The sequence below is a fragment of the Rhinolophus sinicus genome, linkage group LG03 (assembly GCF_036562045.2).
Source record: "Rhinolophus sinicus isolate RSC01 linkage group LG03, ASM3656204v1, whole genome shotgun sequence".
In the NCBI taxonomy this organism is placed as follows: Eukaryota; Metazoa; Chordata; class Mammalia; order Chiroptera; family Rhinolophidae; genus Rhinolophus; species Rhinolophus sinicus.
In genome coordinates this window covers 100,287,105-100,301,327 of record NC_133753.1, presented here as the reverse complement: position 1 = coordinate 100,301,327, position 14,223 = coordinate 100,287,105, and the positions used below count along the sequence as shown (strand labels likewise).

The window sequence follows — 14,223 nt, the reverse complement described above, 5'->3', positions numbered from 1 at the left end:
CTGCCCTGCCCACCCCTTCCCCACAGCTCTTCCCTGTCTCAGGGGGATTAGCAAGTCTGTTCTGCATGAGGGAACCCACAGGAAATCAGCTTATAACCAGTAGCTTCCTAGACAAATAGCCATGACAAGGTTCAAGAAGAACCCCAGAGCCTGTGTCCCCCGCAGCCCTTCAGCTGTTTCTAATTAGAGGGACTTTTCCAGGTGCCCCTGAGCCTCTCCCCAAGCAAGAGGGAAGATGCCGAACCCCTTCCCTTCCCTGTCAGGGCTGGCAGCCTATACAGTGAGTGCCTCTGTGAGGTCGGAAAGACCTGGCCCTCTGGGCAGATGCAGCCACCAGGAAGAGGGCAGGCAGAGACCACTATCTAGGTAAAGAAAAAGTCCCTCTTCCCCCAAGGGAAGCCTCAAAAGCAGAGAGGGTAAATTCTAGCCCTCACTCAGTCCCTGGGCCAGGGGTGTGGTACTGGCCATCAACTGCAAAACCACAGGCCACGCCCCTTCCTCTGCACCCAGGGTGACCACTTTAACCACTTTAGCCCCCCCAAAGGCAGGATGAGGTCAGGGCTGATGTACAGCCCTGTGGCAGCCCCTCCCCTGCAGAAAGAGGGAGGGAGGGAAAGATGGAGGTAGGCCAGCCACCTGCATCCCTGCCGGAGGACAGCACATTCCATGACCAGCAGGGAGCGCCCGGCAGGTCTCACTCACCAGGGGTCGTTGTGGCATTGGTGGGCACCTAGAGCCAGAGAGCCAGCAGCAGGATCCAGATCCCCAGCATCTCCTGGAGATCAGGGCCCTGGCAGCGGGATCTTCCCCCATCAGGAGGGACCGAGAAACGGGTGTCACCAAGGGGAGGGTCAGCTGTAAAAAGGAGCCCTGGAACCGTTGCCTTGGGGGAAGAGACCTGGCCCAGGGTGGGTGTGGTGATGGGGCTGGGTGCTTGGTGCATAGTGACCACAGGGAGTTCGCCAAAGGGCAGCCTGTTATCCCTCCCTCCCTCTAACTCCTTGAGAGCTGACCGCCCAGAGCCAGGGTCTTTCCAGGAAGCCAGAGCCAAAGGTGGGGCAGGGCTGGACAGGGACAGGAAGCCAGAGGTGTGAGCATGTCGTGGTTGCCAAGAGGCAGGGGCCGAGAAATGCCAGGGGGAGAGGGTGACTATGTATGGAGGGAGAAGGTAACAAACCTTGGAAGGAGCTGCCAGCAACAGGCTAGGGCGAGTGAAGGACCCTCCATTCCACCCCTCTTTCCTCCAGTATTTCTTCCCCATCATCCACCTCAAGCTGGCCCCTTCCAAAGTAGTGCATACCTTCCCCAGGGCCTCCGACCCCCACCTCTGTCCTGGGTGGGGCTCCATTCACACCTAAGGCTTTGTGATCCTGGTCTACACTCCTGGCCACTGCCAGTCCCTCTCCTGTCCTGGGCCTTTCCCAAAGAACCTCACATAGTCAGCCCAGAGCACCCTCACCTCCAGTCCAATCTGGCTGCCCACAGTAGTGGAAACAGAAGGGCCCAAAGCCCAGGCAGGGCAGGCCCTGGTGTGAGTATGTCTCCCACCCAGGCTTGGAGAGGCCCAAGGTCTTTGGGGAGACCCAGCTTACCCATCAGTGCAAATGACAGCTGACCGAGCCTAGGCTACCCATCTCCCTGACCCAGCCCTAAGCTCCCGATGTCAAGAAAGGAAGGGCACAGATGACAAACCCAACAGGCCCCCACCTGCTGCTGATGGAGAGGCTCCCTCCCCCCATCCACTCCCTCAGTAAATTTCCCCAATCTCTATGTTCCCTACGAGGACAGTCAAGTCCCCTGAGGGCTGCCCACAGACCCCTTCCTTCCTGGCTGGGAGAAACGAGCGTTCCCAGGCTCTCCACATCTCCAGATGTCCGTGTTCTCCAACCAAGTGGAGACACCAGGAAGTGAACAGGAAAAAGACACAGAGCAGCTGCTTTTACAATAAATGCTATATTCGTGAAGAACTGAGGACTCACAGACTTCCTGTCCCCACAAGAGAGATTCCTGCCAAGGAGGCTGGGGCTTCCAGCCTCAGAGGTTACTGCAGGGACAGGGTGAGAGCAGGAAGAGGGCAGGGTGGAGGAGAGGTGAAGGGGCTGGAAGACAGAGTGAGGCAGTAAGGGAGGGGAGGGAGAGTGAGGGGAATGAGGAGGAGGAGGCTGAGGGAACTTCTCGACCTCAGGGCCCCACTTCCCCTCATCCTTGAGGACCTGGGGCAACCCATATCTCACTCCCCACCTGCCGGGACCCAGGGCCTTTGGGGGTGAGAGGAAGGGATGGAGACTTAGAATAGAGGACCAGAGCCTGGGGGACAGAGCTGGGGTTCCTAAGATGCAGGGGGCCTCTGTGCCTAGCTAGGGAGAAGGGTATGGGGGCAGAAGGAGGATTTAGCACTGGGGCACCAGAGTGGGAAGTAAGGAATTAGGGCTGAGGGTTTAAGGATGGGGAAAGGGAGAATATGGACACCGGGGGACATCAGGGCTGGGGGCTGGGATGTGAGGGGGCAGTAATTTAAGAAGTGGGTTCAGAGGGGAAGAAGATTGAAGGAATGGGAGCAAGGAGTATGGCAGGGAGTGATACAAGGAGAGGTTTGGAGGCTGGGATGGGCTGCAGGCCAGCTTTAGGTGTAGGGCGAGGAACAGGCTGTCGGGATGTACTCAGGAAAGCAGAGACTAAGGACTGAGACCCAGCGAAGGGCGTGGGGTCTGGGGATCGGACAGAAGCCATCCAAGCCTGAGGGCTGACACAAAGGTGCATTGGGACAGAGAATTGACCGAGCACTTCTGGGTTTCACAACTGTACAAGGTATCAGAACAAGTATGCTGTCCTTATTCCACACATTCAGAGAAGCTACTGATTTGCCCAAGGTCCCCGAGTTGAAGAGCCTGGATCTGAACTGGGTCTGCAGGTGGGTTTCATCCAAGTTGCGAGAAGGACAGGGGCCAGAGGACAATCTGATTCTTCCCAGGGAAACCAGGAGACTGCGCTGGACCATCTCTTGAAATGGATGCAGTATAGATGGTGCATTCCTGCTGTCCCGGGCAGGGTAGAGGGGGTAGTGCTGGGCTCACAGGGAGGACACCTCAGGTCTCTGGATGTGTATCTGTCACAGAGTGTGTGAGAGAGGGAGTGAGAAGAGGGAGTCACCCTGCTCAGCCTGCCTGGGAATCCACTGCCTTCTGGTCCTAGCTCAGCCCCACCCTGGGGGGTGCGGAGGGGGCTAGGAGGGAGAGGGCAGGTGGAGCTGGACTTGGGTGAGTCCCTTACCATCCATCCCCCCTTTGCCCCCTCACCCTCACATTGGGGTCCACAGCCTCCAAGTCCACGTGGAAGTCTTCCTCCTTGACTAGAGAATGAGAAAAGAAGGGACAGGAAAAGGAGGCGGGAGAAAACGTGAGTTAGGCAGGGCTCGGGGGCTCCTGTAGCCCTGTGCCTGCAGGGATGGCCTGTGCTGGACATTGACCTTCCTCGGGAGGGGCGCAGGCAAGCGGCGACGTAAGCTTCATGGCACGAGGTATATGCTTGTCTCAGGTGAGGGAGGTAGTTGGGTCCTGCCCAGGCCACAGTGGTTCCCAGGACAGCCCCTACCTCCCTTCCCCAGGAGACAGGATTTACCTGTTCCGTCGTCCAGGAAGCCCAAGTTTGTAAAAGTCCCCACGGTGTTCTCATCCCACATCTCGAACCATGTCCTGTCGTCTTCCCAGGACCTGGGTCGAGGTGCCACGTGGTCAGGGCAGGGCCGCTCAGTCTGGGAACCCTTTGCCGCCCTCACGCCTATCCCCAGAGCGCTCACCGGCCTCCGCTTTGGCCGCGCCTCCTCTGGGAGCGCAGGAAGAAGACGCCGAGCGCCACCAGCAGCAACAGCAGCGCCGCAGCCCCTGCCAGGCCCCCGACCAGAGCCTTCCAGGCGACTGCCACCTCGCAACGCGGGCCAGAAAACCAGTGAGTGTCCGTGGAAAAGCATCTGGAGGAGGGGGGCACAGGTCACAGACCCTCACCACCTCCCGGGCGGGGTCCACCCTAGGGCAGGTGTGCAGGGCATCGAGGGGCGGGGCCTGGGGGGGTGAGCGGGGGCGGCTTGTAGGCCCTGCGGGATGTGGGCGGGGCCTCACCGGCAAGCAGGACCGCTCCTTTCCAGAAGGCACTGGCCTTGGTTACAATCGATGGCATCCTTCACGCCCGACGTGCATTTGGTGACGCAACGGAGCCGGTTCACCTCCACCAAGGGGAAATAGAAATCCTCATAACCCTGGGCAGCCGCGCGGCGACAGATGGCTGCGGGTTGGGTAGGGGGGTGCAGAGAGACAGAGACCTCATCCACTGTACTCAGGTGCCTGGTTATAATGACTCTGAAAACGGATAGGGAGGACTACATTTCCGAGGTGAGATGTGGTGAGGTAGACCTTGGGATTGATGAGGGGAGGGCAAGTCTCCAGGCTCTTCACTCTCTCCTCACCTTCCCTGCTGCCCCAGGAAGGGCAGCCCCACTGAGCCACATCACCTGCCTCCCCAAAAGGCCTCCCCCTCTACCCCAGGGAATTTCAATGGGTAGAGGTCCCTGGTGGAAGGGGTCATGTCCTCCTGGGGCCACTCAGCCCTTTACCATCCCCTCACCTTCCGGGGTCAGCTCGGTCTTGGAGTTGTTGTTCACCTTGATGGAGTCAGGCTTAAAACACAGCGCTGGAGGGACACAGGCATAGGTGGAATTGGAGGGGGTGTCAAGAGGTCAGGGCCAGGGAAGCCAGGCAAAGCACAGGGAGGGGCAGCAAGGGCTCTGGCAGTGCAGGGGAGGCGTGGATGGGCTGTCCTCCCTCATCTCCCCTGAATAATCAGGGTCCTCAGTCATCCTGGAAACCTTGAGAACTGTAGGGGGGGGGGGGCGCGGGTATCTCTTTTCCAGCACCCAGGTTCTGGCAAGCCCTCCTTAGCCCCATGCTTCACTCAGTTGTTTGTGGACCCGTGTCCCTTCTCCCAACCTTCTGGAGGTACCAGAGGGCTGGCACCAGAGGCCAGGGGGCCCCTGTCTGAGCTGGAACAGGCTGGGATACTGGCTGCGAGCCTGACTTCTCCCTCCAGCCTGAGGCCCCAAGCCCCCACTCACACTGGTTACTCTGGCAGCTGTCCTGGTTCTGGCTGACTTCCTGGAGCTCCTCCTGCAGAACCCCCATCACCTCCTCGTACTCTTTCTCCAGCTGGCCGCTGAAGGGCAACTTTAGCAGCACCAAATAGTCCACCACGATGCTGCCACTCCTGAGGGGGTCGAGAGAGTCAGGGGTCTTAAAAGGTGCCCAGGCCTGGGGCGCATAGCTCCTTAGTAGGACACCTCCAGGACCAACCACAGGTGCATGGGTGTTGGGGGGAAAGGGGACAGAGGCAATGAGTTGGGATTCCAGGCACATTATGATCAGAAGGCACTGCCAGCATCCCTGAGGTGGTCAACCTGGAAAGGTGGGACAAGGAATGATTGCGTTTCTCTTGCATTGCCTCAAACCGTTACCAAATCAGGACATCGTGGGCTCCCTGCCTCACTCATGCTGACCCATCCAGCAGAACAGGTGCCAGCCAGAGAGACACCAACTGCAGTTCAGACACCAGGCTTCCCACCAGCACACATGCACCACTTCACTGCATGTCTCATACAGTCCCTCTCCTTCCAGTGTGCTTAAAAAGGTGGGGTTGCATCCCTCTTACAGAGAAATAACCCCGGAAAATGATCACAAAAGTCCCCCATGGAGTGATTCCCTTGCATACTCCCTCTACCCTTCTCTTTATGAAATCTGCTGATTCCAAAAGCAAGGATTGGCTTCTCCAGCCTTTCTTCACATCCCTTTCCCCGACCTAACACTACCTCCAGGGCCGCAGAAGGGTCTCCTACCTCAGGGACAGGATCTCCACATCCTGGAATCCTTGCACATTTTGGTAAATCTTCTTCATCTGAAATGCCAAAGATTCCTGAGCTCACATCTGAACCTCCAGACCTGAGGGCACCCAGGTTCCCAATCTCAGCTGCAGGGGAGTACCCTTGATTCCCGTCTCCTACCCCTCACCTGATTCCTGAAGGTGTTGGTGAAATCCGAGTAGGCCTTAGAAGTGTTGTCACTGAGCTCCGGGGAGAAATCCTGTTGCACAGACACCTCCATGCCCACCTCAGTGTCCACCGTGTCTGCACACAGCATGCCCTGTGCTGGTCACTTCACCATCCACTTCTGTCTAACATTACCAACACCACCCCGACCCAGCGGCTCCTCCCATGCCCCTCTCCATGATCCCTGAGGACTAACTGAATAGCAGGAAGGAGAGAGGTAGGAATTTTGGGATGAATTGTCCCGAAATGAGGGAAAGGATGAAGTCTGGGTGCACAGAAGTCAGGCCTGTGGTCTTTCCCTTGTCTGCCCCAGTGGAAGTCAGAATAATGGCCCCCAAAGATGCCTATGTCCTAAATCCTAGAACCTGTGAATATGTTATGCTAATGGCAAGGTGGAACCAAAGTTACAGATGTAATTAAGATTGCTAATTAGCTGATTTTAATATGGGAAAATTAACGAGTAGGCCCAATACAATCACAAGGTCCTTAACAGTGGAAGAGGGAAGCAGAAAGATCAGAATCAGTCAGAGGAAGATGTGAGCATGAAAAAAAGGCACAGAGATGCAACGTTGCTGGCTTTGAATGTGGAGAGAGGGGATCTTGAGGCACGGAACATGGAAGGCTCCAGAAGCTGGAAGGGGCGAAGAAATGGATTCCCCGGAAAGGAACACTGCCCTGCCGACACCATGATTATAGCCCAGCAAGACCCACGTTGGACTTCTAGTCTACAGAACTGTAAGATAAAAATATATGTTGTTTCAGCTGCTAAGTTTGTGGTAGTTTGTTACAGAAGGATTTAGAAAAATAGAGCTACAAGCAGCCCAGACTGGTAGGAGGCCCCAGAAGGAGTGTGGTCCCAGCCACTTCCTAGAGGTGAGGGTGGAAAAGAGGCATGAGATAGGATAGGGGAAGGCCTGCGAGAGAAGGCAGGGATCCATCCAGACCTGAGGGCATCCATGGTCCAAAGCTCAGCAGATTGGACAAAACAGCATGGGTGACTACAGGCCAACCACAGTGCTGGGCCCAGGGAGCCAGGGGCACCTCCCAGGATGAAAGCGCAGAGGGCAGGGCCCTGGAGACTCACCCAGTTCCACCTGCTCCACAGCAAACTCGCAGCGGGAACCATAGAAGGTTTGGGGGCAGCGGCACTTGAGGCCATCCCACTGACCCCCGTTCTGGCACCTGACCTCCTGGAGCTCACAGTGGTCCCCAGAGAACTCCGAGGGGCAGAGGCAGCGGCCGTGTATCCAGGTGCCACCATTGTTGCAGGTGCCTGGGCAACACAGGAGAAAGGGAAGTTCAGCGTAGGCCCTGACCTTGGTGACACGAGACTTTAGCAGGGGAAAGAGAAGGTCTGACCTGCGGTGGTTGTCAGCATAGACTGTGTGGTCCTCTGAGGAGTGGTCGAAGTTGTCCTGAGTGACGTCAAAGTGGTGGGAGTCTGAGTAGTGGCCGCAGGTGTCTCTGAAGTCCTAATGATGGTTGAGGTGGGGCTTGTCAACTTGCTTGAAGTCATCGTGGAACTTGGAAAGCTGCTGCTTGGTTTCGGGGTCAGTGGGAAGCTAGTGATATTGGACACATCTTGGGTGCTTACAGAGTGGGTGCTCGTCCACGTCTCACTGCTCGGTCTTTGTGTGCTCGTCAAAACTGTGTTAATGGGGACAGTCCCAGTGCTGACAGAAGTAGGAGCGTCAGTTATGATGCTGGTGGGGTCAGTTTCCAAAACTGAAGTAGAAGTGTCCGTAAGTGTAGGAAATACAGTTGTCATACTCGTGGAGCTAGGAGGAGTGGTGGCCATCACAGTAGTAGAGGTAAAGACTGTTAGTGGGATGGTGGGTGTAGATGGAACTGTACCACTTGGATCTATTTCTATACATGGAGTAGTGGGAGAAGTAGGCACTATTGTAACGGATATAGATTCTGGACATGGGGTAGTAGAAGAAACAGTAACAATGGGGGTTGTTTCGGTAGAAGAGGTTATTACAGAAGATGTCATTGGAGAAGTTCTTGTAGTTTTGGATGAAACAGAAGTAGGAAAAGTAGTGACAGAAGAAGAACCTGGAATGTCTGTACTGGAGGAGCTAATGGAAGTAGGGAGCATTGAACTTACACTAGTGGAAGGGGAAGAAGATGACATTGATACCGTGGATATTGAAGAGGAGATGATAGTACTAAAGGAAGTGGTTATTGCACTTGTGGACGTACCCACAACAGGAAACGAGGATGTGGGAGAAACCCTAGAAGTACTATACGGTGTAGTCAGAATAGATGTCGTTGCAATGTTGGTGGACACAGTATTGACTATTTGGGAAGTTGAGAGACTGGGAAAACTTGCCGTGATTGAGGTGGCAGGCGTTGAAGTGTCAGCGGAAGTGGTGATTATGGTCGTGGCAGTGGTGACAATGCCAGTGGGAGATGCAGGGGTTGATGTAATGGTGGCAGTGGGGAGTGAGGTAATCAAGGTGGACAGCGGGGTGGTCTCTGTGGTTGAAGTGGCAGCCGTTTGTGGGGTAGAAACAGTAGGACTGGGAAGCCCACTGGTGGTTTTCGTGACGGTACTGGTGGTCACTGGAGTGGAGGTGGTGAATGTCGGAGAAGTGACTGTATCTGTGGGAGTGACTGAGGATGTCACTGGTGGAGTAGAAGTTGTCCCTGTCACGTGGGACTCTGTGGAGGTGTCACTGGTACCTGTGGTTCTCCAGGTAGATGTGGCGTGAGAGGTTGTCCCCGTCGTCTTGCCTGTTTGTGTAGTGGCTACTGTGGAGGTTCGCGTTTCTGTGGTTGTGGCTGTCGTGTATGTGACGCTTGTAGGAGACGTCAGGGTGGATTTGGTGGTTGTGCTTTGTGAATTGGTGCCCGTTGCAGATGAGGTGGGACTCCCTGTGTGAGTGGTCCCGGTACTGCTGGTAGGTGTGGAGCCTGCTGATGTCACGGAGCTGCTTGTAGGGTGGGAGGGAGCTGGAGTGCTGTGGGTGCCTGTGAGCGTGGCTGTCATAGTAACTGTCGTTGCAGTGGTGGTGGTGCCACTGGATGTTGTTTCTGTATTGTGCGTGGTGGGGGGTGATGTGATGATATTTGTGGGGGTAGCGGATGCACTCGAAGGGGTGAGTGTTGACGTGAGATCGGTGGTGGTAGTCAGTGACCCCGTGGTACTCACGGATGTGGGAGTGATCGTTGCTGGGGTGGTGGTAGGGATTTCTGTACTAACAGAAGACGGTGTTATGGTGGTCGATGTCTGCATGGTATGAGAAGCAGAGGGAGATGGGGTTATTGCGGATGTGGCTGAGCTTCCTGTGGAGACGCTGTCTGAAGAAGTACTTTGAGCCGCAGTTGGGGTGGGACTAGTTGCCATGTCACTGGTGGTAGTTATGGACGTTTGTGTTGTGGAGGGAGTGGTTGAACGTGCCGTGATTGAGGTTGTAGTGTCAGCGGTAGTGATTATGGTCGTGGCAGTGGTGACCATGCTAGTGGGAGATGCAGGGGTTGATGTAATGGTGGCAGTGGGGAGTGAGGTAATCAAGGTGGACAGCGGGGTGGTCTCTGTGGTCGAAGTGGCAGCCGTTTGTGGGGTAGAAACAGAAGTAGGACTGGGAAGCCCACTGGTGGTTGCCGTGACGGTACTGGTGGTCACTGGAGTGGAGGTGGTGAATGTCGGAGAAGTGACTGTATCTGTGGGAGTGACTGAGGATGTCACTGGTGGAGTAGAAGTTGTCCCTGTCGTGTGGGACTCTGTGGAGGTGTCACTGGTACCTGTGGTTCTCCAGGTAGATGTGGCATGAGAGGTTGTCCCCGTCGTCTTGCCTGTTTGTGTAGTGGCTACTGTGGAGGGCCGCGTTTCTGTGTTTGTGGCTGTCGTGTATGTGACGCTTGTAGGAGACGTCAGGGTGGATTTGGTGGTTGTGCTTTGTGAATTGGTGCCCGTTGCAGATGAGGTGGGACTCCCTGTGTGAGTGGTCCCGGTACTGCTGGTAGGTGTGGAGCCTGCTGATGTCACGGAGCTGCTTGTAGGGTGGGAGGGAGCTGGAGTGCTGTGGGTGCCTGTGAGCGTGGCTGTCGTAGTAACTGACGTTGCAGTGGTGGTGGTGCCACTGGATGTTGTTTCTGTATTGTACGTGGTGGGGGGTGATGTGATGATGTTTGTGGGGGTAGCGGATGCACTCGAAGGGGTGAGTGTTGACGTGAGATCGGTGGTGGTAGTCAGTGACCCCGTGGTACTCACGGATGTGGGAGTGATCGTTGTTGGGGTGGTGGTAGGGATTTCTGTACTAACAGAAGACGGTGTTATGGTGGTCGATGTCTGCATGGTATGAGAAGCAGAGGGAGATGGGGTTATTGCGGATGTGGGTGAGCTTCCTGTGGAGCTGCTGTCTGAAGAAGTACTTTGAGCCGCAGTTGGGGTGGGACTAGTTGCAATGTCACTGGTGGTAGTTATGGACGTTTGTGTCGTGGAGGGAGTGGTTGAACTTGCTGTGATTGAGGTGTCAGGCGTCGTAGTGTCAGCGGAAGTGGTGATTATGGTCGTGGCAGTGGTGACCATGCTAGTGGGAGATGCAGGGGTTGATGTAATGGTGGCAGTGGGGAGTGAGGTAATCAAGGTGGACAGCGGGGTGGTCTCTGTGGTCGAAGTGGCAGCCGTTTGTGGGGTAGAAACAGAAGTAGGACTGGGAAGCCCACTGGTGGTTGCCGTGACGGTACTGGTGGTCACTGGAGTGGAGGTGGTGAATGTCGGAGAAGTGACTGTATCTGTGGGAGTGACTGAGGATGTCACTGGTGGAGTAGAAGTTGTCCCTGTCGTGTGGGACTCTGTGGAGGTGTCACTGGTACCTGTGGTTCTCCAGGTAGATGTGGCGTGAGAGGTTGTCCCCGTCGTCTTGCCTGTTTGTGTAGTGGCTACTGTGGAGGGCCGCGTTTCTGTGTTTGTGGCTGTCGTGTATGTGACGCTTGTAGGAGACGTCAGGGTGGATTTGGTGGTTGTGCTTTGTGAATTGGTGCCCGTTGCAGATGAGGTGGGACTCCCTGTGTGAGTGGTCCCGGTACTGCTGGTAGGTGTGGAGCCTGCTGATGTCACGGAGCTGCTTGTAGGGTGGGAGGGAGCTGGAGTGCTGTGGGTGCCTGTGAGCGTGGCTGTCGTAGTAACTGTCGTTGCAGTGGTGGTGGTGCCACTGGATGTTGTTTCTGTATTGTACGTGGTGGGGGGTGATGTGATGATGTTTGTGGGGGTGGCGGATGCACTCGAAGGGGTGAGTGTTGACGTGAGATCGGTGGTGGTAGTCAGTGACCCCGTGGTACTCACGGATGTGGGAGTGATCGTTGTTGGGGTGGTGGTAGGGATTTCTGTACTAACAGAAGACGGTGTTATGGTGGTCGATGTCTGCATGGTATGAGAAGCAGAGGGAGATGGGGTTATTGCGGATGTGGCTGAGCTTCCTGTGGAGACGCTGTCTGAAGTACTTTGAGCCGCAGTTGGGGTGGGACTAGTTGCCATGTCACTGGTAGTAGTTATGGACGTTTGTGTCGTGGAGGGAGTGGTTGAACTTGCCGTGATTGAGGTTGTAGTGTCAGCGGTAGTGATTATGGTCGTGGCAGTGGTGACCATGCTAGTGGGAGATGCAGGGGTTGATGTAATGGTGGCAGTGGGGAGTGAGGGAATCAAGGTGGACAGCGGGGTGGTCTCTGTGGTCGAAGTGGCAGCCGTTTGTGGGGTAGAAACAGAAGTAGGACTGGGAAGCCCACTGGTGGTTGTCGTGACGGTACTGGTGGTCACTGGAGTGGAGGTGGTGAATGTCGGAGAAGTGACTGTATCTGTGGGAGTGACTGAGGATGTCACTGGTGGAGTAGAAGTTGTCCCTGTCGCGTGGGACTCTGTGGAGGTGTCACTGGTACCTGTGGTTCTCCAGGTAGATGTGGCGTGAGAGGTTGTCCCCGTCGTCTTGCCTGTTTGTGTAGTGGCTACTGTGGAGGTTCGCGTTTCTGTGGTTGTGGCTGTCGTGTATGTGACGCTTGTAGGAGACGTCAGGGTGGATTTGGTGGTTGTGCTTTGTGAATTGGTGCCCGTTGCAGATGAGGTGGGACTCCCTGTGTGAGTGGTCCCGGTACTGCTGGTAGGTGTGGAGCCTGCTGATGTCACGGAGCTGCTTGTAGGGTGGGAGGGAGCTGGAGTGCTGTGGGTGCCTGTGAGCGTGGCTGTCATAGTAACTGTCGTTGCAGTGGTGGTGGTGCCACTGGATGTTGTTTCTGTATTGTGCGTGGTGGGGGGTGATGTGATGATGTTTGTGGGGGTAGCGGATGCACTCGAAGGGGTGAGTGTTGACGTGAGATCGGTGGTGGTAGTCAGTGACCCCGTGGTACTCACGGATGTGGGAGTGATCGTTGTTGGGGTGGTGGTAGGGATTTCTGTACTAACAGAAGACGGTGTTATGGTGGTCGATGTCTGCATGGTATGAGAAGCAGAGGGAGATGGGGTTATTGCGGATGTGGCTGAGCTTCCTGTGGAGACGCTGTCTGAAGTACTTTGAGCCGCAGTTGGGGTGGGACTAGTTGCCATGTCACTGGTAGTAGTTATGGACGTTTGTGTCGTGGAGGGAGTGGTTGAACTTGCCGTGATTGAGGTTGTAGTGTCAGCGGTAGTGATTCTGGTCGTGGCAGTGGTGACAATGCTAGTGGGAGATGCAGGGGTTGATGTAATGGTGGCAGTGGGGAGTGAGGTAATCAAGGTGGACAGCAGGGTGGTCTCTGTGGTCGAAGTGGCAGCCGTTTGTGGGGTAGAAACAGAAGTAGGACTGGGAAGCCCACTGGTGTTTGTCGTGACGGTACTGGTGGTCACTGGAGTGGAGGTGGTGAATGTCGGAGAAGTGACTGTATCTGTGGGAGTGACTGAGGATGTCACTGGTGGAGTAGAAGTTGTCCCTGTCGCGTGGGACTCTGTGGAGGTGTCACTGGTACCTGTGGTTCTCCAGGTAGATGTGGCGTGAGAGGTTGTCCCCGTCGTCTTGCCTGTTTGTGTAGTGGCTACTGTGGAGGTTCGCGTTTCTGTGGTTGTGGCTGTCGTGTATGTGACGCTTGTAGGAGACGTCAGGGTGGATTTGGTGGTTGTGCTTTGTGAATTGGTGCCCGTTGCAGATGAGGTGGGACTCCCTGTGTGAGTGGTCCCGGTACTGCTGGTAGGTGTGGAGCCTGCTGATGTCACGGAGCTGCTTGTAGGGTGGGAGGGAGCTGGAGTGCTGTGGGTGCCTGTGAGCGTGGCTGTCATAGTAACTGTCGTTGCAGTGGTGGTGGTGCCACTGGATGTTGTTTCTGTATTGTGCGTGGTGGGGGGTGATGTGATGATGTTTGTGGGGGTAGCGGATGCACTCGAAGGGGTGAGTGTTGACGTGAGATCGGTGGTGGTAGTCAGTGACCCCGTGGTACTCACGGATGTGGGAGTGATCGTTGTTGGGGTGGTGGTAGGGATTTCTGTACTAACAGAAGACGGTGTTATGGTGGTCGATGTCTGCATGGTATGAGAAGCAGAGGGAGATGGGGTTATTGCGGATGTGGCTGAGCTTCCTGTGGAGACGCTGTCTGAAGAAGTACTTTGAGTCGCAGTTGGGGTGGGACTAATTGCCATGTCACTGGTGGTAGTTATGGACGTTTGTGTCGTGGAGGGAGTGGTTGAACTTGCCGTGATTGAGGTTGTAGTGTCAGCGGTAGTGATTCTGGTCGTGGCAGTGGTGACAATGCTAGTGGGAGATGCAGGGGTTGATGTAATGGTGGCAGTGGGGAGTGAGGTAATCAAGGTGGACAGCGGGGTGGTCTCTGTGGTCGAAGTGGCAGCCGTTTGTGGGGTAGAAACAGAAGTAGGACTGGGAAGCCCACTGGTGTTTGTCGTGACGGTACTGGTGGTCACTGGAGTGGAGGTGGTGAATGTCGGAGAAGTGACTGTATCTGTGGGAGTGACTGAGGATGTCACTGGTGGAGTAGAAGTTGTCCCTGTCGCGTGGGACTCTGTGGAGGTGTCACTGGTACCTGTGGTTCTCCAGGTAGATGTGGCGTGAGAGGTTGTCCCCGTCGTCTTGCCTGTTTGTGTAGTGGCTACTGTGGAGGTTCGCGTTTCTGTGGTTGTGGCTGTCGTGTATGTGACGCTTGTAGGAGACGTC

General features: G+C 55.6%; 2 protein-coding genes across 2 annotated transcripts; both read right to left on the bottom strand.

The window, feature by feature from the left end:
- Positions 1 to 25: 25 nt before the first annotated feature.
- Positions 26 to 10,450, bottom strand: LOC109458777 (uncharacterized). The gene is made up of 11 exons (XM_019752694.2): positions 7,448 to 10,450; positions 7,173 to 7,361; positions 6,051 to 6,166; positions 5,879 to 5,937; positions 5,105 to 5,253; positions 4,618 to 4,683; positions 4,116 to 4,278; positions 3,797 to 3,967; positions 3,619 to 3,710; positions 3,297 to 3,349; positions 26 to 3,106 (listed from the first exon to the last, which is right to left on the bottom strand). Exons 1-11 carry the CDS (start codon positions 10,389 to 10,391, stop codon positions 3,071 to 3,073), a joined length of 4,038 nt encoding a protein of 1,345 aa, XP_019608253.2. The 5' UTR covers positions 10,392 to 10,450; the 3' UTR covers positions 26 to 3,070.
- On the bottom strand, positions 10,418 to 14,150 carry LOC141570773 (uncharacterized). Its single transcript, XM_074329192.1, has 2 exons — positions 10,557 to 14,150; positions 10,418 to 10,456 (listed from the first exon to the last, which is right to left on the bottom strand). The coding sequence occupies exons 1-2, from the start codon at positions 13,692 to 13,694 to the stop codon at positions 10,418 to 10,420; spliced, it is 3,177 nt and encodes a 1,058-aa protein (XP_074185293.1). The 5' UTR covers positions 13,695 to 14,150.
- Positions 14,151 to 14,223: the final 73 nt, after the last annotated feature.

Excerpts from the sequence above, each read along its gene's own strand:
- LOC141570773 (XM_074329192.1), bottom strand. The coding sequence starts at position 13,694 with ATGGCAATTAGTCCCACCCCAACTGCGACTCAAAGTACTTCTTCAGAC. Across the intron at positions 10,457-10,556 it reads CGCCTGACACCTCAATCACA|ACAGCAGCTCCACAGGAAGC; the intron begins GCAAGTTCAACC and ends GTACTTCTTCAG.
- LOC109458777 (XM_019752694.2), bottom strand. The coding sequence starts at position 10,391 with ATGCAGACATCGACCACCATAACACCGTCTTCTGTTAGTACAGAAATC. Across the intron at positions 6,167-7,172 it reads TGTGGAGCAGGTGGAACTGG|ACACGGTGGACACTGAGGTG; the intron begins GTGAGTCTCCAG and ends TGCTGTGTGCAG. Across the intron at positions 3,968-4,115 it reads AGGAGCGGTCCTGCTTGCCG|ATGCTTTTCCACGGACACTC; the intron begins GTGAGGCCCCGC and ends CCCCTCCTCCAG.